This window comes from Cryptotermes secundus, unplaced genomic scaffold, assembly GCF_002891405.2.
Source record: "Cryptotermes secundus unplaced genomic scaffold, Csec_1.0 scaffold614, whole genome shotgun sequence".
In the NCBI taxonomy this organism is placed as follows: Eukaryota; Metazoa; Arthropoda; class Insecta; order Blattodea; family Kalotermitidae; genus Cryptotermes; species Cryptotermes secundus.
Genome location: NW_019728501.1, coordinates 1,428,184 through 1,455,582, shown reverse-complemented (window position 1 = coordinate 1,455,582; position 27,399 = coordinate 1,428,184). Strand labels below are relative to the sequence as shown.

Genomic DNA, 27,399 nt, shown 5'->3' with positions numbered 1-27,399 from the left:
GTATCATCAAGAGTCCCATGCTATGACGTCACAAAATATTGACTGAAAATAAACGCTGTTGAAATCTGACAATTTTATTTATTTTTAATGTCGATATTTCGCAATCAGAGTTAGCTACAATTAATTGGCACTGCAGGAATGGCAACTAGAGTTCCAGGTAAGAAGGTTTAAGTTAATTACAACCGTTCCTGAAGAAAATACAATTTTATAACCAACAAATTTGAATCTCCTAAGTACTCATCGTGATCTTGAAAATAGTGCTTTAGTAGTTCGGTCATTTGACATGTATTGGCAGTAGACCATATGACAGTAAACTTTGAAAGGCTGTCCATANCCAGTTGTGAGGGAGCACAGGTTTGGTCCTCCACCACCATGGGCACCTGGTGGAAGGGGCAGAGGTGCAGGGAATATGAGTAAAAGTCAGACGCCACCAGGAGGACTGAAGGGACCATGGCAAAGCCATAATCAGCACCATCAGCAAAAACCTCAACAAAAAATGCAGCAACAGCCATCACACCACCAACACCCACCACCACTGTTACAACAACATCCACTGCCAGCACAGCAACATCCATCTCCTCCACAACAACACCCACCTCCTCCACAACACACTTCACCCCCACAACAGCACCCGCCACCACCTCCACCAGAGCAGCAGCAACAAGAACAAGAACAAGAACTTGAACAGGAACAAGAACAACAGCAACCACCACCACCACCTTTGCCACCTCCACCACTTCCACACGAGCAGCAAAATGTCCAAAAATCTGACCAAGAATCTCAGTTGAAAGATGGAATTGCCAATCAGACACCAGTGCAACAAAATTCAAATGGTGCTGACTTAAGTGTAAGGAAACATACACTGAATGAGAATGGCAAGTGTCTTCTATATTTTATAATGGAAAGCTAAAAGTCAGTAGGCATCTTTTTGTGCCATGGTCAGTTTGATAGCAGAAGTATGCTTGAAGTGCCAGCATTGATGAGATTTATCCTTTGGCTTGCTATGTGTGACTTACCTAGTCAAAAAAGTACATTGTTGTAGAGGGTAAATGTAAATGTTTCATACCTAAAGGTAACAGGCTTAGTGATGATCTTAGTACATAACAACTGAAAAATAGCTGGGGTTTCATCCCCCCACCCCTCCTATGTATGGTCCTTGGGAGACTGACAGTGCCTACCATTATTTTTATTGCTGCATTAGCACAATGGACTGTCTTAGGAGTGGATTCCTTCATTATTGCCAGTCTGACAGCCAAAAACAACTTAAGATATTAAAGGGATAAAATATGAAGTATGAGAAGTAAATAAATGGACTTACATTGTTATTTAGCTTCTGGCAAAACTTATGCTGGTTGGAGTGTGAAATTAAATGATTCAAACCATCATTAGGATTTCTTTTGTTTTATAGTTTCAGTATTTTATTGTCACAGCCTTTTTATTTACCACAAAGAGTGTTGATAAAATTGTTTGAAGAGATAATCAAGGAAAAGGGAAATTTGCTAGGAACTTTCTTCAAGGTTGTTGTGAGAACTGAACCTTTTATTGAAAGTGGTGACTGATGATAAGGTTTTGGTCTTCCAGTATTGCTTACAAACTGTGGAATTATCCAATGAGAAAAGTCCAGGATCTTCAAAACTGGAAGGCATAAATATCAAAATAAAATTCACCATTCTAATCTTCTCTTCATGTCAGAGGAATTCGCCATTAAATTACAAATTTGTTACTGCAAAATGACATCAACCAAGAATTTTACCTTCAGGTTTTGGAATGTTTATGGCAGCACATTAATTGAAAAAGACAAAAATATTTTACGAGCCAAATTGATTTTGAATGATGACAGTGTCCCTTCTCACACAGCACTTTTGGTAATGCAACCTTTGATCAGGAAACGGATACCACTGCTGCAACATCCAGCGTAGGCCTACTCACTGCTTTGGCATGGGTGACTTCTATGTTCCAAAAACTAAAAATCCTTTTCAAAAGTTCTCATTCTGAATAAGTTGAAGGTACTCAAACCAGTACACTTTTATGTCATTTGTTACTTTGTCTTACTGAGTTATTCCAACACTACAGCTGTGCATTTACTTTGTTATAATTTTGTTTCTTTCTGAATGTATTGTTTCTTCCCTCCCTGTTCATTTTTGACATTACAAGCCACTGCACACTTTGGAGAAAGATGAATTTCACATTGTGCAAACCAAATATCCAAAATTTATTGCTGTCTTTAGAGAGCTGATAATGAATTGAAAAATATATTTTAATTGAATGTTTAGTGATTTTTTCAGTGACATTACACTACATCTGCAAATCTTGGAAAATGTATTTTTTGTTAAATATTGTTCTTTTTTCAAAAGCTAGTGTGGGAACCTGCCACATTCTAACACGCAGCTTCGCTGGTCTAACAGACAACATTCAACTTCTGCTCAAGCCAAGTCAATGTCACATTGCCACCAAAGGTTGTGTTTATACAGCACTCGCTTTCCGGCCCCCTTTGAGGGCATCGCGGGCGCTGGCCAATCAGCGCTCACAACCGCAACTGCACCTCTAGCTCTGCCCAGCAAGCATGGTATAATAGGCAGAGCTCAAAACTCGCTATCATCAGTTCTTCAATCGTCTTCACTCCACCGAAGACAGCTAACACAGCAATGCTGACATCATGAAGCAGCAGCTCTTCAGCAAGTAACACTGAGACAGCAGACTAAACCGGTGCCTGCACTACAGTGCCAGGCCAGCTAGACTCCTCTCACGCCGACTCGTAACCACCGAGTGGCCATAAAGAAGGCCCAGATTATCCGACTAGGCTCACCGCTATCCTGCCCACTTGTAACTGCTCAGTGACCATAAAGGAAGGCCCACACTACTACTAGCACAAGCACGGTGGAACAAACGGCCCTTTTCACGGCCCACAAACTTGTGAACAACATATATATATATCGAGACAGCTCCCCAGCCATTCTGTACATTTGAGAATAATATATGCAACTGTTATAGTTTTACGTGGTTGTCTCTTAGAACATCAACATCCCACACTAGCATCTCAGATGGACAGGTGAATGTATGTAACAGGCTTATGAGCACCACCTCCTCCCATTCAATTGTCTAATTAAATAAAATGTAACCAGTGGGTAATAATAATGCTGTTACTGGATGCAACTGTTTATTGCTGTTAGTCATTTATGGTAACAAAGGTTCATCTACTGCATTATTTACAATCATCAAGTACTGTAATACTGTATATGACATGTAAACAAGAAATACTATGAAGAACTTAACAATGCCTACATTCCTTCAGATGTTTCAGTCAGTATGGTGACACTATAAAAAACTATAAATTAATAGTTATACTACTACAGGGAGATTTTTTAGTAACTTGATGAGATCGTTGTTCGCTGCTTTACAGCAGCCAGTTCGCCTCCTGCTGCGAGTCGCATGTGAATTTTGCCGATGAATCACCCAATAATGTTTGGAATGAAGAGAAGTAATTAGCTTACAGACCGCTTGATGCTACTGTGTTTCATGGCAAGCAGTGCAGTTCATGTGTGAGAGTTTGTTATGGTTTTGTCAGCAGTTATCAGCTCCATTAGCCATCTGGTATCATTTACAGTTAGTGAGCATCATGGTGCTGTATACTTTAGAAGAATATGTACTTCTGTGTGATACCTATGTGAAATATGGATCTGCTGGAAAGTGTTGGCAAAAATTGCATGATTAAATAGTTCCCAGCAGACAAACAGTTCATAGTTTGGTGTATAAACTTGGAACAACAGGACTCTCAGTAGATAAAACAAATGTGCCGAGTGCTTACAGAGGAGAAGTTAGACGACATAAGGGCCAGACTTGAACATACACCTAGAAAGTCACTGAAATGTTTGGCTCATGAGACAGGAGTGTCAGCGTCTAGTGCAAGATCGGCAACACAGTTGCTGAAGCCATCCAGTGAACGTTGGTGTTTGGCGTGCTGTAAGTGCAAGAAGGATGTAGACAGGACAGCATTTTCAACACCTCCTGTGTTCTGTGAATTGTAACTGCTTCAATACAAACGTTATCGGCAGTCAGACATGCTGATTCATTGACATGAGGTGCAGAGCCATGAACTCGTCAAGTTACGAAAAAGCTCCCTGTATTTGATAATCCAATTACATATAAGATTTCTGCTAGTTCATATTACAGCTGTGTTAAATTTGTCAAATTCTGCACCCTTGCCATATTTTTATCTGTTGACATGTAAAACTAATGTCATATCGTGTATTTAGATATGTCTGATCTGTTTTCATACAAAATTTCACATCCATAGCTTTGTGGCTCATTAGTTATTGCTACCAAATTGAAAATTCAATGTATATTTTATATCATAACTATGTTATATTATGCAAAGAAAAATTGAAAACAACAGAAGTTTCATACTCTTTGAAGAGCTATTACTACACAGTCAAAATCCTCCCAACTTACAAGTTTGCATGATCCATGATGTTTGTATTATTGATGGTAGGAAAGTAAAAATTGCAAAGGTGGGTTGGCCTGCAGTGGCATAATATTCATATCACACTTCATGAAAATCTGTCTTAAGTTCAGATGTTATTATGGTGACACAAAATGAATGAAGCCCTGGACTTCAGTGTACTGTAAACCTGTCTTTCATTATAAAATAAAGAGAGTAGGCTGATATATTATAGTCATGATATTCTGTTTTCAGGGGGAGATAATGGATCAAGCCTGCCAGACAAAAAGAAGCCAGTCTTACCTAAGGAACTAACCTCTAAATTTGGTCCATTAAAATGTGATCTCTGTAAAGTTTCGGTGAGAATTTTGAATATTATAAGATTGCATCTTGTTTGTTTACTTTTAAGTCATAAGATAAACCATCACACAAACTACTGTTTTTTATTTCATATTATACACTACATCTTTTGACTATAAACAGTCATCATCTGGTCTTCACTTTCCAGATATGCTAATACATAGGTCATTGCCTTCAAGCATGCACATCACACTACATTAGCACATCAATCCATGTCTTCAAAGACAAACATTCTACTACATCAGTGAGCCTTCAAGGACCCACATTGTATTGTGTCAACATGTTGGTCTTTGCCTTCAGAAATACACATTGCACCACATTGATCAACTCTGGCTACTCACCAAGAGAAAAGCACCAGAAAGAATACTGAACAACTTAAAGCTTGGATTGATGAAGAATGCTGTGTACAGAAAATGGATACTTCCATTTTCTGTACACAGCATTCTTCATATAGTATAATAGTGTGAATCTCCATACATTGGAGAATATTTATAGTTAGATAAATATTGTCATTTTTACACTAGCATCTCTGTAAAATTAGGTTGGATCTGACCAAATTCTTTATTATTCCATCCGTATTTTTATTCATCTCCACATTTTAATAAATGTTTACATATAATCATATATATTTGGTTGAGCTGTGTAACACCCAATGATGACTGTTTCTGGTTGAAACATGTAGCATATAATAAGAAAAAACAAATGGGCTTTTAATGGGAGCTCATGTGGTGGTTGACCTCATGACTTAGAAGAATTTTGAACTTGAATTGTTTGAGAAATGCATTCTTTTACAGTAGCTCCAAATTGCAAATTTAACCATTACACATGACAGTATTTCTTTTATTGCTAGTGGGGTGGGACTAAGTCCCTTGTACTGCGGCCACTTCTGGCCTATTATACCAGTCCCAGATGATAGGTGAGGGTGATTGTGGAGCAATTGGTGGACTGAAGATTGGCAGGGGAAACTGAAGTACTCAGAGAAAACCTACCCCAGCGCCACTTTGTCCACCACAAATCCCACTTGACCAGACCCGGGATCGAACCCAGGCCACCGCGGTGGGAAGCCAGGGACTAACCGCTTGAGCTATGGCATGGCCTGACAATCAGTAAGAAGGGATTGTACTGCATTTTCTGAGGTGCCATACTTAAAAAGTTCAGTAGTTAGCTGTATTCAGAACTTATATAAACTGAGTAAATAGCCGACAATGAACACTGTCCAACATGTAATGGATAAATCACCCTTACAAACGACTGTGAGAATCATGGAAATTTTGGTTGCATGTACATTAAGCTCAGACAAATGAGTAAGGTAGACAGTTAGGTTGTGATCTTTTACTGGTCTGGATCTTTCCCACGTTGTCAAGGTTAAATAGTTAATAAAATGATAGTGGCCAATAAAGGGGACCTATAACTTAACATGAGTCCGAACCACTGTAAATGCCTGGTATTTAGAGTTTGTTAAAGGAGAAGGAAGCTGAAGGTAAGGAGAAAGATCTTGTACTGGGTGTTCAGTCATGATCCTAAGACCTGCATGGAAGGTCAGCCTCTTGCCCGTAGGCCACCAGGTCTTCCCATTTATGTCACAGTGGAATGGAAAGCAAGTTATAAAATGTTAGGCCAATGTATGGCACTAGTTTGGATAATCAAAGATAACATAATAACAGTATCAATAAACATTATGTATTGTTGTTATAAAACAGGTCTGTTCGATCAAGTTTCCGATTCCAAAACATTACAATTTCTTGAATTGCCAGCAAGTTTAAAGTAAGCCTAAAACTCCACTGAAAATTCTACACAATGAAATTAAGTAAAATTTCAAGTACAGTTGAAATTTTGTATGTTCTTTCTGAGAAACTCGTTGAAATTTTCAGGAATCTGTGCCCAAATCAGGACACTTGAAGAAAATTAATGACTTCATCACAGTTTTTTCAAATCATTTAAGTCACCATTTGTGTTTATTCTCATATTTGACATAGTTTAATTGCATCTGGTGTTGATATGATGTCATTAAACAACTTACAAATGAACGATTCACTTAATAAATCCATTTCTACTTAGCCCTGCACTTAAATTATAGATACTGAATGTTTAATTCTTCAAATAAAATTTGTTATTTATGCTATGTGTTACGAGATAATGTAACTACTTCCAAAATTTGTTTTACAGGTAAATTCAACAGTTCAGGCCAAAATGCACTATACTGGGAAGCAGCATGATAAAAAAGTGACCCAGTTCCTTGCCAATTGGAGCCAAGAGACTGGTGAACCTATTCCTTTGAGATTGAAAGATGGTGCATCAGCTCCAAAGAAGGTTCTGTTTCATGTGACAGACTGCACAGTTTTGACATATCTAAGTTTCTTTCTTGCTATCATCCATCTACACTTTATTATGCACTTTTTTAACTTCACTTGCAGGAATGTTTTGGCTGAGCATCCATCTGTTAGATGGTAGTTTCCAAGTGAATGCTTCCTGTGTGATTCATAATGTGTCTGTACTTATGTTTGTCTCTTGTTTATTACAAATTCTAGAAGTGTGTTTGGATTAGCATATTGTTTATTTATAATTAATCAGTCTTTACTGAAGTGTGTAAAGCTTCCCATGTATCTCCTACTTGGTCTCTTACATTTTTCCATACTCATGTCATGCCCAGGATGTTTTGCATTTTTTGATTTTCCTTACTTATTTGATGTTATGGATATGTTCATCATATTGAGGCCTGAAATATTTGCCATTTGTCTTATATTCACTTTGTTTCATTGATGACACTGAAGTTTATATATTCCATTTTATGTGTGTTTTATTATCTTCCTCCTGTCATATAGCTGAATTGCGAACTATGATGTTTACTCTGTGTGTGTGTGTGTGTGTGCATGCATGTTTTTCCCACCAAACAGGTCAGTCCAATGGTAATGCTCTTGACTTGTATTTTGGAGGAGGTCTGTTTAAATCTTGGCCACAACACTTGACTCAGGGCTTTCAAGGTTTTCGCCACCCCCTCCTGGAAAATGCCGAATTGTTTTCAGTTTATTATTCATCTGTCATTCTACCATTCAGTACTGTAGTCTGTGATTCTTTAAACCTATAAAATAAACCACTCAAGAAAAAAAAAAGATATATATCTACATATACGTGGTGCAATCTAAAAGTTCCCGAAATATATTAATAAAAACTATTACATCTTACCTAGATCTTATTCTGCACTATCACCTTCAAAGTAGTCCCCTTGGGAGCGCATACACCGATTCCAGCGTTTCTGCCACTTTTCAAATGCATCCTGGAAGTCTTTCTTTGTTAGGGTGTTTAGTACCGTCTGCGTTTCCGCTTGAATTTCCTCAACTGTATCAAATCTTCACCCCTTCAACTTGATTTTCATCTTGGGGAAGAGAAAGAAGTCGCATGGAGCTAAGTCTGGCAAGTACGGTGGGTGGGGAACAACTGCCAACTTGTTTTTAGCCAAAATTTCCTGCACAATGTAAGCCGTATGCGGTCGTGCGTTGTCATGGTGGAGTACCCAGTCGTTCGTGCGCCACTTCTCTGGACGTTTTCTCCTCATGTTCTCCCTCAAACGCCTTAGAACATCGCGATAGAACTCTTTATTGACTGTCTGACCAGGAGGGACAAACTCCTTATGAACAATCCCGTCAATATCAAAAAAACAGATCAACATGGACTTAATGTTGCTCTTGACTTGTCGAGCTTTTTTTGGCCGAGGTGAAGAAGGGCTCTTCCATTGCGACGATTGCTGCTTGCTTTCAGGGTCATAGCCATATTTCGTCACCAGTGACAACTTTCAAGAGAAAGTTTGGATCCTCTTGAAGCTGTTGCTGAAGTTCTCTGCAGACTTCCAAGCGATGCTGCTTCTGTTCATTTTGCAGCAGTCATGGCACAAACTTCACCGCAATCCTCCTCATGTTCAGTTCCTCTGACAAAATTCGTTGACATGTACCATAACTTAGTCCCAAGGTGTTACAGAGGTCTTGGGTGGTCAGTCTACGATCTTGCAGAATCAGATCCCTAACTTACGCAACATTTTCTGGTGTTTTGCCTGTTGACGGCCGTCCCGAACGATTGTCATCATCAGTCAATGTTTGGCCATTTTTAAAACGCCTATTCCAGTTGTAAGTTTGTGTCTGGCCTAAACTGTTTTCACCAAAGGCTTGCTTCAACATTTGGTGCGTTTCTGCAGCTGTTTTCCCAAGTTTCAAACAAAACTTTATACAGACACACTGCTCTCTCAGGTCAGCCATTGCAAAACCACAAACTCATGGAAACACAACAATGGAAATACATTCACCAACAATAAACCCAACCACTCAACAACTCGACGCCGCTTGCCACACTGATTCAAGAAGGATGTGTGAGGAGACACCTAGCGGTATTATCATGTAGTCATAACAATTCGCGTGCAAAATGCAAATTTTGGAAACTTTTGCATTGCCCCATGTATATTGGTGTTTCTGAATATCTTTCTCATGTCATTATTTGGTTTTCAGAATTCATGAACCTTGACCATTACAATTTTCTCTTATTTTCATTCTCCCTCTTCAATTTTGTATTGTTCTCTACTGCACTTTCTCATGATGCCATTTGGATAGTTATTTTATATCTCTGTTTTCCTTACAATGTTTAGTTCCGTGTTCCTATTTGTATTATCAAGTGATATGTTGTCTCTTCTATCTAGCATATATTTGGATGCTGCTTTCTTATGTTCTCCTGGATGACAGGAGTTCTTGTTTATTATTATTATATCTGCTTGTCAGTTTCCTATATTTCCAAACTTAATCCCGTTTTCTAACCTGTGTACTATTAGGTCTGAGTAGGTTATTGTATTAACTTATTTTTGTAGTATGAATTTTATTGAGCTGCACATGCTGTTGAGTTATTCACTTATAATAATGGTGTAATGTGCACCATGGAAATGTGTTCAATTTATATATGTTAAAGAGTGAAAATAAATAAGTCTTAGGATGTTAAGTTCTTTGAACTGATGCAGAAGAGAAACTTTTTGCACCATGACATATATGCTTATGTTTTTTTTTTTTTTTTTATAATTTTTTTACTCTTCTGAGCTCCTGTCTCTGGCAATGAAAGCATGTCATAGGATATTACCGTACAGAGTCTGCAATCATGATTATCCCCAGTGGAGCATAACGCAACCCATAAAAGTAATTTTAAAGTATCAGTATAATCCATTTCTTATGTGGGCCTGATGAATGACCACATCAGTTAACCATATCTTTATGATCCACACACAATATTTTAACTTCCATTTCCATAGTTTAGGGTGTGTTTTTGATATGACAAATAGAGAAAACTTTAGTATTTATGTCTAATGAAGTCAATAAAGCAAGACAGTTTGAGAGCCTACAACATTAGAACTACTGTTGGGAGGGATTTATGAAGTGCACTATGGAGATGGTCTCGGGTGGCTTGATATACAAGGGCTATTCAGAAAGTAACTTCTGTTTATTTCAGGCAACTAATGTAGAAGTAGAGGAGAACTCATGCATGTGAGGTAGCATCACATGATTCATTGCCTTGTAAACCATCACATAACTGGTCACCTAGTGTTTGTTCTTGTCTGTACATAGTGGAGTTATGATGTGTCCTGCAATTGATAATCACGCCAGCTGCAAAATTCATGCCGTTACCAGCTTTGAGTGCTGCAGAAATGCATCATGAATTATGTGCAGCTTACGGCCGAAATATAATAATTGAAGGAACTGTAAGACAGTGTTGTAGAATGGTCAAAAATGGGCAAACAGATGTTCACGATGAAGAGTGAAGTGGTCGGCCATCTGTAGTGAGTGATGATCTTGTTTAAAGTGATGACCAAAATACTTAAGATAGAACTTTTGTGAGAATGTTCACAAATTTCACACACTGTTCTCTATGAGATTATCACAGTTAGGCTAGGCTATCACAAGTCTGGCACAACTTGGGTTCTGAAAATACTCACGGATGTGCACAAAATGCAGAGAATGGCTTCAGCTTTTGTAGACTTTTTTAGAGCGATACCACAAAGATGACGATGGATTTCTCAATCACATCATGTGCATAATAGGTGATGAAAGCTGGGTTTCATTTGTGATTGTTGAAACCAAGGATCAGTCAAAGCAGTGGTTGCGCACACATTCACGAAACAAGCCGAAGAGGTATAAACAAACGTCCGCCACAAAGCTGATGGCAATTGTTTTCTGGGACAGGAAAGGAGTGATGGTGGAATTCATGCAACAAGGGACCACAATAATGTTACAAGTGTGTTGCAAAAGAATAAAAAAAACTACACAAGGCCAGCCATTTAGAACAAAAGGCATGGAATGCTGACATCTGGTGTAGTGCTTCTCCATGACAATGCATGTATGCATACAGCTGATCACACTCAAACAGTCCTGGAGCATTTCAACTGGGAGTTGTTTGACTGTCCCCATTACAGCCCTGATCTCACTACAAGCGACTACCACCTGTCTACTTGTACCTACCTGAAAAACTTGCTGTGATCACAGCGCTTCAACAATAATGAGGAGTCAGTGGAAGGTGTCAAAATGTGGCTGAGCAAACAGGCGGCAGACTTCTCTTACACAGGCATGCAGAACTTATCCCCAGTGTAACAAGTGCCTCAGTTCCAGAGGTGATTATGTTGAGAACTAGCTTAAGTGTGTACATACTTTTTATATATAATACTTTTTTTTTCTCGTTGCTTGTTTTGTTAACAGCTTATCGGAGGTTACTTTCTGAAGAGCCCTCATATGTACCAAGTTTCATGATGATTGGTTGGGTATTCAGGTAATAATAAAGTAATTGGCTCAACAGTTTGAAGGCTCCAGTGTTGATATTATTGATGTGAGGGATTTATGAAGCATGCTGTTGAAATGGCCTCATGTGGCATGATATACAGGAAATATTTTTAGTAACTTGACAAGTTCACAGCTTTGCACTTCACAGTGAGCAGTGAATTGCTTGCTGTGAGGCACATGCGAATTTTGCCAATGAATCAGCATATCTGATAGCCGATAACGTTTGGAATGAAGTAGTTACAATTCACAGATCACAGGAAGGGTTTGAAAATTCTGTCCTCTCTACATGTAGATTTTTTTGCCATTAATTGTTTCATTAGAAAACACAGATGCAACAATCCTTGCACTTACATCACACCAAACACCAACTTTCACTGGATGGCTTCAGCAATTGTGTTGCCATTCTTGCACTAGACTTTGACACTTCTGTCTCTTGAGCTAGACGTTTCGGTGATTTTCTAGGTGTATGTTCAAAGTCTGGCCCCTATGTCATCTGTCTTCTCAGTAAGCACTTGACATTTTATGTTTTTGTTTCTTATCTATTAAGAGTCCCATTATCTAAGTTTATTCAGCAAATTGTGAATTTTTTGTCTGCTGGAAACTCTTTCATCATGAAATTTATGTCAAAATTTTCTCCGACACTTTCTAGTAGATCCATATTTCATATAGGTGCCATGCAAAAATTCACATTACTTTAAAGTGTACCACACCATTACAGAACATGCCACTCATTCTGCTCCATCTAATGGAGCTGATAACTGCTGCCTACTGCTGACAAATCGTGAACTCTCACACATGAACTGCATGGCTAGCCGTGAAGCATAATGCCATCAATCGGTCTACAAGTTGATTACTTCTCTTCATTTCAGTTGTTATTGGCTGATTCATCAGCAAAATTTGTATTCTTCTGTTGGCAAGCAGCACACTGCTAGCCGTGAAGCACAGAGCAATGAACTCATCAAGTTACTAAGAAGTATGTATTCCTACAACATTTTATGATGATTGGTTTGGGCATTCAAGTAATATTCAGGTTATTATCTCAACAGTCTGAGAGGCTGCCATGTGACATTACTGATAGAAGGATTTTATGACATACACCATAGAGATGGCCTCATATGACTTGATATACATATGAAATTTCCTGAAAATCACTTAAGATATTCAAAAGTTATTAGGCGGGATGCATGCTTGCTGTCACGTGCACGCGCGCACACATACACGTGAGTGCTCAGAACAAGGTGATCTCTTTAAGCTTATTTTATTTAATATACTTTCTTTATCATAACCTGTGACTACTGTCTGAACTCCAATCTGTGTAACGTTAAAAACCACTTATGCCTCCCACATGCAAATATGTCAGTGAAAAACTGTTTCTATTACATTTTTACAAATGACATCATTTCTACATCCATAAGTATGTCCCAAGCAAGTTGACCTAACTGTATTTGGGAGGCACCTGGCTCATATCTAGGCCATGACAGAATCCATAACCATTTCTCTCCCAGTGCTCTTAAATTCACCAGGAGTAATCTCTTTATCATTTAGCACTTCATAACCTCTACTAGTGATTCCGCTTTGTTAAGTTACATACAACTGAACCTGTGATTTACAGTCCATTAAGTACAGGGAACACTTCCCTTTTTCTCTCCACTTCTTGTGAGAAACCACTCATATTGTAGCATTGATATGTACTGTTCTTTGTAATTTTACTTTCTGTTTCAAATTTTCAGGTATCGGAAGTAAAGTTAAGGCAACAGATCTGTTCTGTCACTGCTATAGGTGATGGTTACAATGGGGATGAATATTGGGCGGCTTAGTGTGTGTCTGGAGTGCTCAGTCCTATATGTAGAGTTTATTACTAATTTTGTTCAGGCACGAGTGGATCCACGTTATCTATATTGCTCGGTATGTGACTTGGCACTGACTTCACAACAACATGCAGAGCAACACTTTATGGGGCGAAATCATCAACGTGCTTTGGAAGGACATGCACCACTTAAGGCTGGTTACTTCAACAAGGAAACTGGACGATGGCAACGGTAGTAAGTAGACTTTGCAACATTTTAATGTTAATGTTTGTTATGTCACTCTTGTGTGCAAGAATTTTGTTTGTATGCATCATGAATTTTTGACTGGCAAAGCAACATTTCTGTCCATGGCAGGTACCTGAAATGCAATGCAACAGTTAGAGCAGAAATGCAGGAATGGCATATGGAACTAGTACAGAGTCATGAGAAGAATCTTGCTGTTATTGCATGTTTATGATGATCAGTGCATTATGCAGATCTAACTAATGCTTAGAAACCAAAACTAGCTTAACCTGAATTTTGGTAATGACATTTCTTTCACACGAGACATTGACTATGCTTTATCCTCTATCATGAAATTACCTTGGGGCTGTGCACATATTTGGTGATCTTTCTTCAGGTACTTTTCTGTACATTTTTATGTACCATCATGGAATATACAAAGCCCCAAGGGTTCATATTTGTAATGCAATATAATTTAAATTTCTACTGAGTATAGTGAATGCCACTTGTAAGGTTTCTTTCGGAAGCAGCGGAATTGAGCACTAAACTGAAGAATGTGTTATAATTAGGGACTGGATTTTTATGCCCTTATAGTCCCTTAAATATGTATGCATTTATGCATGAAAAACTTCTGAAATATGCACATAAAAATTTATACCAAATATTAAAATTGATTTTACATTATTTTAAGACCAACAAATCAATATTTAAGTTCATTTTATGTAATCACTGAATGGTTCATTTGCAATAAAAAGCTATTCATTCATTCATCAGTAATCTGTCAGATGACAGGTCCACAGTCTTTTCCAGCAAGGGAGGCCCTGCCAGTAGTTACACTACCGCTGGTATAGCTCTCAGGGTCCTTGGCATAATCAAACCCCATCACCACGATAAGGTGGAGACACCAACGAGGGGAAAAGGCTATACTTAAATACAAATCATGCAACAAAGCTAACATATTTCATTACAAATTTAAAAAACCATTGGTACTCACATTTAGCTCTCCGAACTTTCAACTTCTCTTCTGTTGCAGTTCACAGTTACTAAATGTTCTAGGTTTCCCCTAGTTAGTCGCCTCCTATTGTCTCGTAAGATGTCCTTATAGCGGGAAAAACTTCTTTCCACCTCACAGGAACTTAGGGGCGCATGTACCAAAGCCGCTATTTGTCCACTGTTAGTGATATTTTACTTGGCAGTTCAGTATGTTTACCGGATAAAATTTCTTCAGTTTCACAAAATTTGTTCATATCCTGGATTTTCTTAAAGAATGCTGTGTACTTTTTCCTTTACTACTTCACCTACTCTTCCAGGAACCGAATTCAATTAGGAAACAGTGGTTTTGAACACACTTAATGACTGATACAAAGTAGTATTGGTATTGCTTGCCTCCAGTGAGGAAATGGCAGATGGAAGATGAGAGAAGTGAGCAGATATATAGGAAAGATTAGTTTCTAGTTCTGCGCTTTTTAGTACATCTTGGGCAATTTGAATTGATGCTGCACTTTTGGGATCAAATATATTCACAACATTCCTAACTGTTTCTAAATGTTCAGTATAATAACTCACTGCACACAGCAACGTGCCCTAGCACGTTAAAATTGGTTCTGGCAGAAGTGGAACGCTTGGTGTTGTTGCTTTAAAGGCCTCTTTTCTGTATGGCGCTTTAACAAATACCTTCTTCACAGAAGACACCAACTTGTCAACAAGCGGAAAATTCGCACGAATTGTTTCTGCAACACGGTGCAACCCATGGGCAAGGCAAGTCAAATGTCTCATGTTTGGAAGTATAACTTTAAGAGGAGTACCGGCTTTTTCATCATATAACTTGCGGCATCAGTCACAAAGAGCAATACACGCTCATACTGAATGCCATTCGGCCATAGTAAATTCATGGATTTGATAAAAAATCCGGAAACTGCGGAACTATTTGTGGTTTCAAATTGCTCTACCGCAAGAAGATATGGGATAGATTGTTCATTCTTATTAAGGGATCCAACTGTGCAATTTGCAATAAACCATCCCTCACAATCTTGTGTTTCGTTGATTGATACCCACACAAAACTATCTTGAATCTTATCTCTAATGGTTTCAGTTGTAAGATCGTAACACTGCTTCACGTAATTTTTGCGCACAGTATATTCATCCGGCACTTTGCACTGTGTATACTTCTCAATGAAGTTTCTCAGAGTACGATTGGTTAGTTTTCACAGTGGAATATCTGCCGCTAAAAAGGTTTCGCATAAATCAGAGGAAAACTGAAAAACTATTATTAGAAAATTCACTAAGCAATATTTGAACAGGAGCACTTTTTGTGAATTTAATTTTAATATTCTCTTTATGTATATTAGTGTTCAAATGCTGAAGCACTTGAAAGCGTTTTTCACAACCGTTTTCTCACATGTTCGGCAATAAAGAATTTCGTTATCCTTTGTACTCCCGCTGATACAGCTGTAATTTAGTTTTCCGACTTACTTTCACTTTCGGCATGACTACAGAAAGCTAAACAAACTTAACTACAGGCTAGTCACCACTAATGTGAATGGCCCCCAGCTTCAAATGAAGAAGCGTAACAAACCTCATGGAGACTTCGGAAATAAATAAGTCCCTTATGTGTTGAATAGTATTACGTTGATAGCTGCTACATGTGGACGCTTCTGACTAATCTCTTCACAGCCACTTTGATGGTACGCGGATGGGGCAAGTTACGAGTACAGGGATCAAGGTTGAATCATATTACATTGATAGCGGCTACATGTGAACGCTTCCGACTATCTCTTCGCGGCCACTTTGATGATACGCGGATGAGGCAAGTTACAAGTACAGGGATTGAGGAAGTCCCGTCCTGGGTATTGCATCAGAAACATGAATCATAACAAAATGTTGAGTCAAATATGCAACATATTCTAATACGGAAAAGAAAAATTGTATACACCAGATCATAATTGAAAACATAAAATTAAAATATATTAAAACATTTTAAAAGGGAAATATGCAGTATAAATAGAGATCTTCGAAAATATGATGCTTATTCATAAAAAAGGCAAAATATGCATTTATATGCACCATCAAATCATATCCAAAATTGAAGAAATGAAGTAATTCATACATATATCCAAACGAGCATACTTTCTGGTTGCAAGAAAGAAATATGCATTTGATTAAAATCTGGTCCCTAGTTATAATGAGGAAGTTTAACACTCATTATCGACGTTGAATATTTAACTGAAAAACATGATATTGGGCCTCCACTGTATTAAAAGTGACCAGAAAGCATAAATGTAAAACCAAGATGTCAGAAAACATCTAGAAACACCACAAGAAAATTTGGTCAGATTAAGGACAGAGTGGCATGGATGGCAGTAGAATTCTTTGACGTCTTCAAGAATGGAGAGGGCAAGTGAAGGAAGTGTACAGAACAGAGTAGGGAGAGGGTGAACACAGATAACAAGTTGAATGCTGTGGGAGGACACATAACTGTGGAAAGGATTTTGTCATACAATGGCCCATATCCTTTTTCTTCATTTTAGTAGTGGGGGAGAGCTGAGTCACTTTATGCTGCAGCCACAAACGAGCCTATCATGTCAGCCCCAGATGACATGATTAGAGAGCATTTGCAGAATGATAATTAGCAAGGGACAAATCTGCCCCATTAGGACTTTGTCCACTGCAGATCCTCCATGGACTTCCCTGGGATTGAGCCAAGGCCTCTGCAATTAGAGGACAGTGAGTGACTAACTGCCTGGGCTATGGTATAGCCTCATAACCCATTTTAGCAGAAATATTATTGGATGAAGATGACCTTTTCAGATATTCCTCAGAATGAAGTGTGCTTCTAATGTGTCAGTCTGATTTTCAGATGTGATTTGAATGAAGAACTTCTTAAGGACAAATGGGAGCAAAAAATATTTTCTCATCCATACCTCAGTTGGTTCTATATTGTGTTGGCCCAGTTGTTACAGCCAATTTTATATTTTAGCATGTAGATCCATTGTTATCTAATGACTGTATTGTATTGTATTGTATTGTATTGGCTCTGTGAACAGTGCCTGTTGCTAAGCAACAGATTCGAAACATGCATTAATGGACTAACTGGGAAGCAGTGTTCTCTGCATGGACCATGTGACACAACACTATAAGAGCTGTTTGAGAGGTGTTTTCTGTGCAGTCCATATTGAGATGTTATAAGCAGGACTAGTCTAGAGTTTAGGTATTTGGAAGGGAGTCACCAGCCAGTATGGACATTAACATGAAAGCTAAGGAAGCTACAGTATTGGAAGTCATTACCAGGTGGCAGCTGGTGAAGATAAAGCAGATTGAGAAGACTTAATGCATACTGTAATTAATTGTAGTGTGTGTGTGAATTAGTGATAGCGCTGTAGTTACTTGCAGTTACATTCTGTAAGAGTTCAGAAAATCCAATTACCAATCCAAACCACATTTGTAGTCACTTCTACACTTGACAGTATGTACTTATTTCAGCCCACTGTCTGAAAAATCTGAACCAGCAGGAAGATATCCAGTTTCTCCACAAGCAACTGATCATCATGGTCTCTTGGATTCCTTACCAGACCCATCTTCTGCTAAGAAAGGAAGGTAAAATGTTGGTTCAATGACTTTTACATTATACTTTACTAACTAATGAATTAATTTCACAGCTCACAATGCTGCTTGAGAAGATGATACATTCTCAGGTGGCAGAGAAATTTCCATCTGAGGAACTTGAACGTTCATTGTCATGTTCACAAGAGTCTGCCAGTGGACTCTTTCCTGATCCAGTTGAATTGAGTCCGTATGTTCACATTCTAGTTCTAAATAAATAAATGCAGTCAACACTCTAATAGTCCAATCCTCTGTCTTGGCAGCAGCAGGAAATAGTTTTTTGTGGGAGAGCCTGTATTATCAAGTTTACAATCAATGTTAAATGTTTTGTATAAGCGTGAAGCATTAGGTATCATGTGAAGCCCTCCAAAAAATAAGTTTTATTAAGTAATAACCCATGTTGCTTCATCAAAATTTGGGTTGCATGATAGCAAAATGTACATCAGTATCAGAAAGAATTGCAAGAAGTTTTGCTCTACCATACAAAGGCAAGATGGGTGCATATAGCTTAAGCAAATCATTAGCCACTCAGTCACAGAAATGGATGAAGGCATGTCACAACAGTTGAGGTCTTCGTTGATTTTGGATCAGCGTTGTACATGTGTTGATCTTTCACTTAAGAATGTCATTGCATCATACAATTTCCATGCTATATTAACAAAAGAGCTGAAAATGCATAATGTCGGAGCACAATGGGTCCCACTCAGCCCAGCACAGGCTCAGATAAGGAATTGCATGTGAACTGCCATGTTGCTGTTTGAACATTATGCACGTGAAGACCAAATGTTTCTTCACTGGATTGTAAGAATGAAGGAGACATGGACCCAGTAAATGGCGAATAGATACATGGCCTTTTCATGAGCTGCCCAGACATTGCGATCAGCCACAGCCTTGAACTGGCAGTGAAATACTGTCCAGGGTGTGGATCCATCAAACTTCAGTATCTGCACAATGACAATGCATTTCCTTGAATTCATTCTGGCTCTGCATCTTGTTTGGACATCTGCTGCTGCTAACTGCATCTGAAAGTCCTGATATGTGGCTTTCAGGTTCGTCGAGTCAGTTTTGCATCTCTTGTCAACTGCAGCATACTACTTAACTCCGTGTGAAGATTCTAGGCCTTCTGTTTAACCAGTGCCATGATGCACATGTGAACTGTTTTGTCTAATGTGTCTGCTGTTCTTTCTTTGAATTTGCTCTGACCAACCTCTGTTAGCACTTGTTTCACTTTTGAGTCATTCTTGGCTGGTGCTGATTTCCTTTTCTTTTAGCTCGTCTTGGCCAGCTGTCAGTTTTTCTTGGCAGGCTGCTTCTTTGTCTTAGTAGGTCACCGTTTTGTCTTGGCTGACTGCCACTTGGTTTTTGCAGTTGTTCATGTCCTTTTGAGTTTTTCTTGGCCAACAGTCACTTATTAACTTATCCAGAATTGGTTATAATGCTGTTTCTTCTTTGATCCCACTTCTGACTGCAGTTTTAACAATTATTGATACTTGGAGCAGTTACTCCACTGGTCACAATACTGTGCACATTCTTCCCTTGACTGAGCTGCACTGCACTGAACTGTCAACTGCTGACTACTCACTGACTGCACTTATCCAAATACTGAAAAATTCACTGCCTTTTATTCCATATGTCATCACTTCTCAATTGCACTGCACTGAGAAGTGAGCTGACTCATTTCCGCTATTTTTTGTAGGCGCATCACTTGTATTGAAAGCTCTAGAATCTTTACATGTGACCTCAGGCTTCATAATATGCCAAGCGGTTTCCCAAACATTCCAGAAGTTCAGGGGTCATAGTACTTCAATAGAACCAGAGATGGTCACATGCCAGATGATGCAATCTCACTGTACGCCCTTCCTGTGACTGTATATACAAGTACAATACACAGAACAGGGCATTGGCAGAATGATAATTGACTGGCAAAAATCAAAGTACTAGGGAAAATACCTGCCCAAATGCCACTTTGTCCATCACAAATCCTGCATGGAGTGTCATGTGACTGAACATGGGCCTTCCTGTTGAGAAGCCGACAGTTAAGTCACCTGAGCTGTTACACTGTCCATGTAGTCACTCCATTCAAAGCATATGTTAAAAATTGGATATTCCTTTCTTCTGTGTTCCAGGTTTTTCTGTGATTTGTGTCAAGTGGCAGCTACATCTCAGGACCAATTGGACATGCATTTTAATGGCAGTAAACATAAGAAAGCAGAGAAGGCAGCAGGTGGTGCAGCGCTTGCTGGAATATGGAAAGCACCTGCTCCTGTGGTTGTGCCCATCCCACCTCCAGGTATCTCTCAAGTAAATGTTGAAGACTGGATCGCATTTTAATCTTTAGACCGTTTGAAAATTCTCTCCAAAATAGTAGTCTCTTCTATTTTGTTATGAATAATTTAATATATTGTGACACATTGCCAGGCAGCAGCTCAGAAAACACTTTCTGTGCTTGGGCCGTGCTGAGAGGATGTATGAGAATACAGGAATGGGAATTCACTTCACTTGAGTTCTGAAGTTCCAAGGGAACAGCAGTGTGACCAGAAGGAAAATTAGAAGATTAGTGTATGGTGTTATATATGCTGTATATCAATATTGGGAGAGTGTAATTTAGTGAGACTTTTATAGTTCTTGTGTTACAAATCTGTTGCCAGGAAATGGATAGTGAAGATTAGTGTGGAGTGATTGTATATTGTGTAAATCAGCAATAGTGTAATAATTTGCAGTTATAACCTGTAGGTGGTTAATAAATACAATGACCAATCCGAACCCCATCTTTAGTCTCTGATGCACGTGACAATACGAGTATTGTGAAATCCCCATTGTTCAACTGAGATCAGTGAATTCATCTAATCAAGCTACATGAAGTGATAACACAACTGACTTGTGTTTAGAAGGTGCCCAGTTCAGGTGTTATCCAGGCAACTGAAGTTTGTTATGGTTTTTCCCTCATCCCTGCAGGTGAATGCTAACATAGTGCCTTAACCTGGACCATGACCACTTTTTTCCAATTTATACATAATCATCATTTCATATGACACTGAATAAGAAATACTGGGGATCCTTGAGTGGACTCAGCAAGCAAAGGGACTCATACAAGGACCCTCTACTAAAAGAGCGAAGGAACTGTTGAAGTTAAACAGGAACCAGCTACGATGGGTGGTAAGACTACTTACAGGACACCTCTTCAAACTGGGACTGACTAACAGTCCAACTTATGAGAGGTGTCAAGAAGAAAATGAAACAGCCACACATATTCTGTGCGAATGTGAGGCCTTAGCTTATTTAAGATTGCGTCACTTGGGTCAGTGTTATATGGAATCAGGTGACTATTTTGACATCCCCACATACAAAATCCTACACTTCATTCGAAGCGCAGGATTGCTGAGGGGATAATCAGAAGGCGAAGCACTGTGGTCATGGTGCAAGGGCCAAGAAGGCCCACCCCTTATACATTCATTCATTCAAGGTCCACAGTTGATGGAGTGCTATTAAGTAACCTGTAAAGCATCTGAGAAAAGATTTAACACCCTAACTGATGACAGTCTTTAACTGAAAAAATTTTATGTATGTAATCAGACTGGGTTTATACAAATTGAGTGCAAAATAAGGGAACATCTTAAATGTAGAAACTAACTGCATGATGCAGTTTTAAGATTTTCTGCCCATACAGTATCAAATTCTTGTGGCACAGACATTGAACACTAAATGAGAAGTATAGTAACAAATAAAAAAAAAACAGCATTTACAAATACGAGTACATTTTGAACAATACAATCTTAAGATTCATTTTTAGTTAAGTCACAGTGCTCCCTAATGCTGCAAATATGAGAGCTACAATTTTATCTATAGATATATTAATTTTAACTTTTACACATATAAAATTGTACTCCTTAAACTGAATTAAATGAACTTTATCATCTGTTCAACATATGTACAGCTGTGCTGGCACATATGCTGATTCAGCAGACTTCAGTAGGCCTAAAATTGTCACAATGTTTACAGTATAAATCGCCTTACTGCCAAGTTTAAATCCACCCACCAGTGCCATAAAAGAAATAGAAATATAACATAAATTAGTTACATGTTGTCATGTGCACGCTTCTGACACCAGTTGTCACATGTTAGTGACTAGATGTGAGGTTTGGATTGGTAATTGAATTTATCGAACTCTTATAAATCGTAGATACCAGTAATTATAGCACTCTTGCCGATTCATGCCCTCAACTTCTCAATACAGAAATGCACTCAAATTCTCAGTACAGCCCACAGTAAGTCTTCTCAGTTTGTCTTCACTAGCTGTCACTCGATTATGGCTCCCAACTGTGTAGATCCCTCAGCTTCCATTTTCACTGTCACATGGCCAACTCATTACTCAGACTGTCGACTCTCAACTAATGAACTTGTCCCATTGGTTCATATTATATAGCCTGAGGTCACACCACACAGAAAACACTGTCTCCAACAATTCTTCTATTGTCGCATGTTCATTCATTGCCTACCAATATGTCACTTTTATAATGACATAGTAGCATGTTAACTGTGCCACTGTTTAGCAACAGATGATGTCTCTTGTTAAGCTGTTTGGTCATGTCAGTATAATAACTGAAAAATTAATTTTCAGTGCCAACTGATTCTATCCTTGCTAGTGTTATTAAGACTGAAGATAGCACATCTCGCAAAGCAGGGATCAAAGATTATTCTATATATAGGACACCTTCAGGTAAGCATAACATGTTTCTACTTATGACATGTGAACTCATTTTAACTGTAGTCCAGTTCAATGATAGAGATGAGAATTTGACAAGTTCTCCGGTCTTATTGAAACTGTTACAGTTATTTGGTCAAATGAGTGGTGTCCAAATGCCTCATTATTTTGTACTAATTTAGCAATTAAAGTGCATGACCTTATAATTCATTTACACCTGTGAATGAATATGATGTTCTTGTGATTATGGTATGTGTATTATGCCAGTTCGCATCCTTTCATGGTTTTAACTTTGTAATCTAAACTCTTTACTATGGGCAGCTCTCTGTTGGGCTCTCCGTGTTGTCTAAATAGGAAGCACCTTCAACAGTGTTTGCCTTAAAATTATTTTTGTTTATGAAGAAATTAACAGTTCCTCATAAGAGTTACATTCCTGATTAATTTAATGATTAATCAACCGATTAAAAGAAAAATATATTGCTATTTGACAGCCTTAATTTTGCCCATTTCTTTGCATGTGGCATTTAAGTATTTGCTGTTTGTGAATTTTTGCATCATTGCTTCTTTGAATTGAAGCATCCATCTTGCAGTGCTGACCTAGTAACGTTATTAGTATGTTATCCGAAAGTAAATCACCAGACCAGTATTCCTCCTTATTTTGGAAGTCCTGGGTTCAGTTTTTGACCTGAAGGGCAACTGTTCTGTCTGTGGTTTTCATCAGTCTCTCCATGTACTAGGGGCATTCAAAAATGATTGAAACTAAATGTTTTTTCTTCACAGTAACCATTTATTGAAACAAAATATAGATTATATTAGAGGTATTCTCTGCCAATGTCTTTTCACCTTTGTCATCATCCCGGCGCCACTGCTGGACAACTTCCTGAAGCTTGTCGTTGAAGGTGAATGTTTTACCCCACATAACTTGGTGCTGCTTCCCCACATATGGCTGCTAACCTCATGTGAATGTGTGAAGCAGCCACTCCTTCCTTCCGGAGAAACCACACAGTCCACCATTGCCCGTGATTGTTTACTTCCACATGGTCTGAGCGTTGTCCACGACTGCACCTGCACACCGCCACAAATGATGCAGCACTGTTCAACCTGTGTGCAGTAGCAACGTCATCTCATGGTCATACGCGGCACTATAGGATGTCTTCCCACATACACCGGCTCTCATTTGACACTGCTACTTTTCCGGAGTTATGGAAGAAGTGTCAATCATTCTTGAACGACTTAAATAAGTTCTGGGGTTGCTTCATTCCATGTTTTCCTAATTCATCACTGGTTATGTAACAAATGGTATAGGCAATGCAGATTCAAATAAAAAAGAGGCAAAATATCAGTATACTAAATGCACTGCTGCGGTGATTAGCACTCTGTCTTCATATTTAAGAAGCATTAAGCTTCTTAATGCTTGTCCTGACAGTGTCTTTCTTCAATTGGGTTCTAGCGGTTTTCCCAAGTTCCTCCATGCAAATCCGGGGATGTACGTCAATATATATACAATCACTTGCTTACTAGTAGTTCATAGATGGTGGTAAGGTTGTCACAGCCTTACGCGCCGGCTGCCCTTTACCCCCAAGAATATTCCTGGTACTCATTTCTGTTAAGAGGCTGAGTCAACCCGTGGGCCATAGTGCAGCTGGAGGGATTATATAAATTGAAAAAATCCACATCGGGATTGATCCTGCGACCTTCTGGCTTTAGCATAGTGCCTCAACCAACTACGCTACCACGTACCCCATTATAAATTGCAGTATTAACAAAAATTTAAATTTAAATAATAGATTATAAAGGGTTCTGATGATGGTATCACTTAGTATTAATGAACTTTGGGACTTAGTCTATTATCCAGTATTCTTAAGAACACAGCATTTTGGAAACTGTATCTGTTTCAGTCTTCAGGTGAGGGGGTGAGAGATGCCTCAATCACTGGACAATCTATGTCAGTAGAATTCAGGGCAGAAATAGATCCAGTTTCTGAAACACAGTGTTCCTTAGGACACTGGATAATGGACAAAGTCCAAAAAGCACTGTAATGTGGAGTGTTAAGTAATAGCATTTCTATACCTTTGATGCATATTTGTGAGACAGAATGTTTACACATCAGATTTTTTAACATCACTCATTCATCACACTCTATTTCTACATCATGATCCTAGCAGTTAATAAAAAGCATTCCAATTGCTGCTGTCATGCCATAGCATAAGTAAGCAAGAGAAGTGATTTCATGAAGTAATGTGAACGAACATGAGAAGTTGTACTTGAGTGAAGTGCAGACAGTTTGCAGTTGAAAGTAAAAGCTGTAGATCTAAGAGAAGTGTTATTGATATTATGCATTTTTTTTATATGAGCTTTTTGAGGAAACTGATAAAAGTTTCATTGGAGCCTCAGATGAAGAAAGAATATATGACAACCAATACAGACCAACATTAAGTCACTCAAAAGTTTTTAGTGTAGATTCCCAATATTAGATTTCAACATAATCTGTTTTTCAGCTTCAGAAGTTAAACATGTGAGCAAATGGATGGACAGATGTGCCTGTCCATTAGGCATTAAGTTTATGTATTTGCAAAGAATGCATCAGAACAGTTTTCAACAAAAAATAATATAAAACTTGCAGCATCATGTTTAGATAAACTTCACACTGATGTAACCAATGTAAACACCTTGCCAAAGGTTTAAAATTTAAGTTGATCTTTTATTTTCAAAGACAAAAGAAATGTTTCTTAATTGTGAGTAAAATGAAAACATGATATCAGCACGTGACAATGCATTCTATGCAATGGTACAGTGTGTTCACTGTTACATTAATTAATTAACTTTAACACTTGATGCGAGTCTATTGTACAGGCATTTCACTGTATAAAATTTTACATAAATCTCTTAGCATATTGTAATTCTGTTGTTTGCAGGTCAGTTCTACTGCCAACCCTGTAATCTTACATTAAATTCTGAAGCACAGTTTGCACAACATTGTGAAAGCAAGAAACACAAGTTTAAATTGGCAACTGTGAAGAAACCATATCTAAACAAGTCACTAGGGAGAATTGGTACCTAAATTCAACATGCTAGCATGAAGTAGATGATGAAAAATAAGAAATAAGTTAGTCACATGTGTAAATTGTCAGCTACTTTATTAGAAAATTTGTTTTAATTGTCTGAAGTTATAATTTTAATATGTTAAGCAGTTAATTTATATGTGCATTATTTTAGAAAGTAAATTGTATATCACATTTGAATTTGTCAGGAGTGAGCATTTACAGTGTTTTAGTTTAATGATCGTTGCTGTGTGAAATATCACTCTTGCACGAATAGTATTATTTTACTGTAGCAAAATTGTGATTGTGATTTTAAAGTGTCATTTTTATGTTTAGGAACATATCACAAGATAATGTTCCTTCCACTTCCAGCTGTCTTTAATATACAGTAAACATTCAAAGTGCTGTCCATATAAATGATAGTGTTTTGATCTCATGTATTATTAAAGTTAAAAAAATCTTAAGGCTGTTTTCAGCGTATGTTGACCTTAAAGACATGTCTATTGAATTGATTTACTCATTGTAAAGATGTGTATGCATGTATGTTGTTTTAGATAATAATTAAAAAATGCATTTTGCGCAGTGATATTAGTATATGTTTTTTATTTGCAAATAAAAAGATTGGCATTTAAAGTTCAAACCTCAGTCAATGTAAAGTGTGTGTGAATGCATCCAATAGAAGCAGTATTTCCATCAAAACTGTTCTTTGCATATTTATTTTTTAAATTGCAATTCATCAGAGAAAAACTGTTGGAGAAATTTATATATGTGGCTCTTATAAATACCACCAAATAATCACCAACTAGGACACATGTTCATGTTCATACTATGTGGAAAGCATCTTGCCAAGTAGGTTTATATTAATTTTATATTGCCATTGCATTTCCTATGAAATATCTTGGCTGTTAATTTTAGATTCATTACATTAAACATGCATGTAATTTTACTGTTCATTTCAACTGTCATATACAACTGTATTTTGATGAAATACAATATTTTGAAACATAATCAGTCCTTGTAGTTAGAAGTAGTAGTTAAAGTCTTGTTCAACCCGTACAGTTTTTTAAGTTTTAATTTTTAATTTTAATCACTGGTGTTTGTACAGAAGGTGATATTAGTGGTATAGAAATGGGGAAGTAGTCTTGGTATCTCATTTTTGGGACAACCATTTTGTATACAGGGTGTCCCAGGAGGAATGGACCAAACTTCGGGAGGGTGTTCCTTATGTTAAAGTATGCCGATATAACCCAAAACACCTATGTCCAAAGTTGAGCAGGTACGGAGATAATGGCCAGAGAAGTGTCAAACTTTGACCGGTGTTACACACTTGTTGATTACAAAATACATATTAAAACTGGCAGGAATATGTGGATTCTGTAATGTTAATAATATACATAACATCAAACTAACTTGTGAGTGACGGAAAGCCATA

At 38.0% G+C, this 27,399-nt stretch overlaps 1 protein-coding gene across 1 annotated transcript; it reads left to right on the top strand.

Annotated features, from left to right (window-relative positions):
• The first annotated feature begins 138 nt into the window (after positions 1-138).
• On the top strand, positions 139-26,997 carry LOC111865228 (zinc finger matrin-type protein 3). The gene is made up of 9 exons (XM_023853111.2): positions 139-157; positions 339-875; positions 4,694-4,797; positions 6,965-7,108; positions 13,468-13,637; positions 18,105-18,218; positions 20,351-20,514; positions 22,843-22,941; positions 25,842-26,997. Exons 1-9 carry the CDS (start codon positions 139-141, stop codon positions 25,985-25,987), a joined length of 1,497 nt encoding a protein of 498 aa, XP_023708879.1. The 3' UTR covers positions 25,988-26,997.
• The last annotated feature ends 402 nt before the right edge of the window (positions 26,998-27,399 follow it).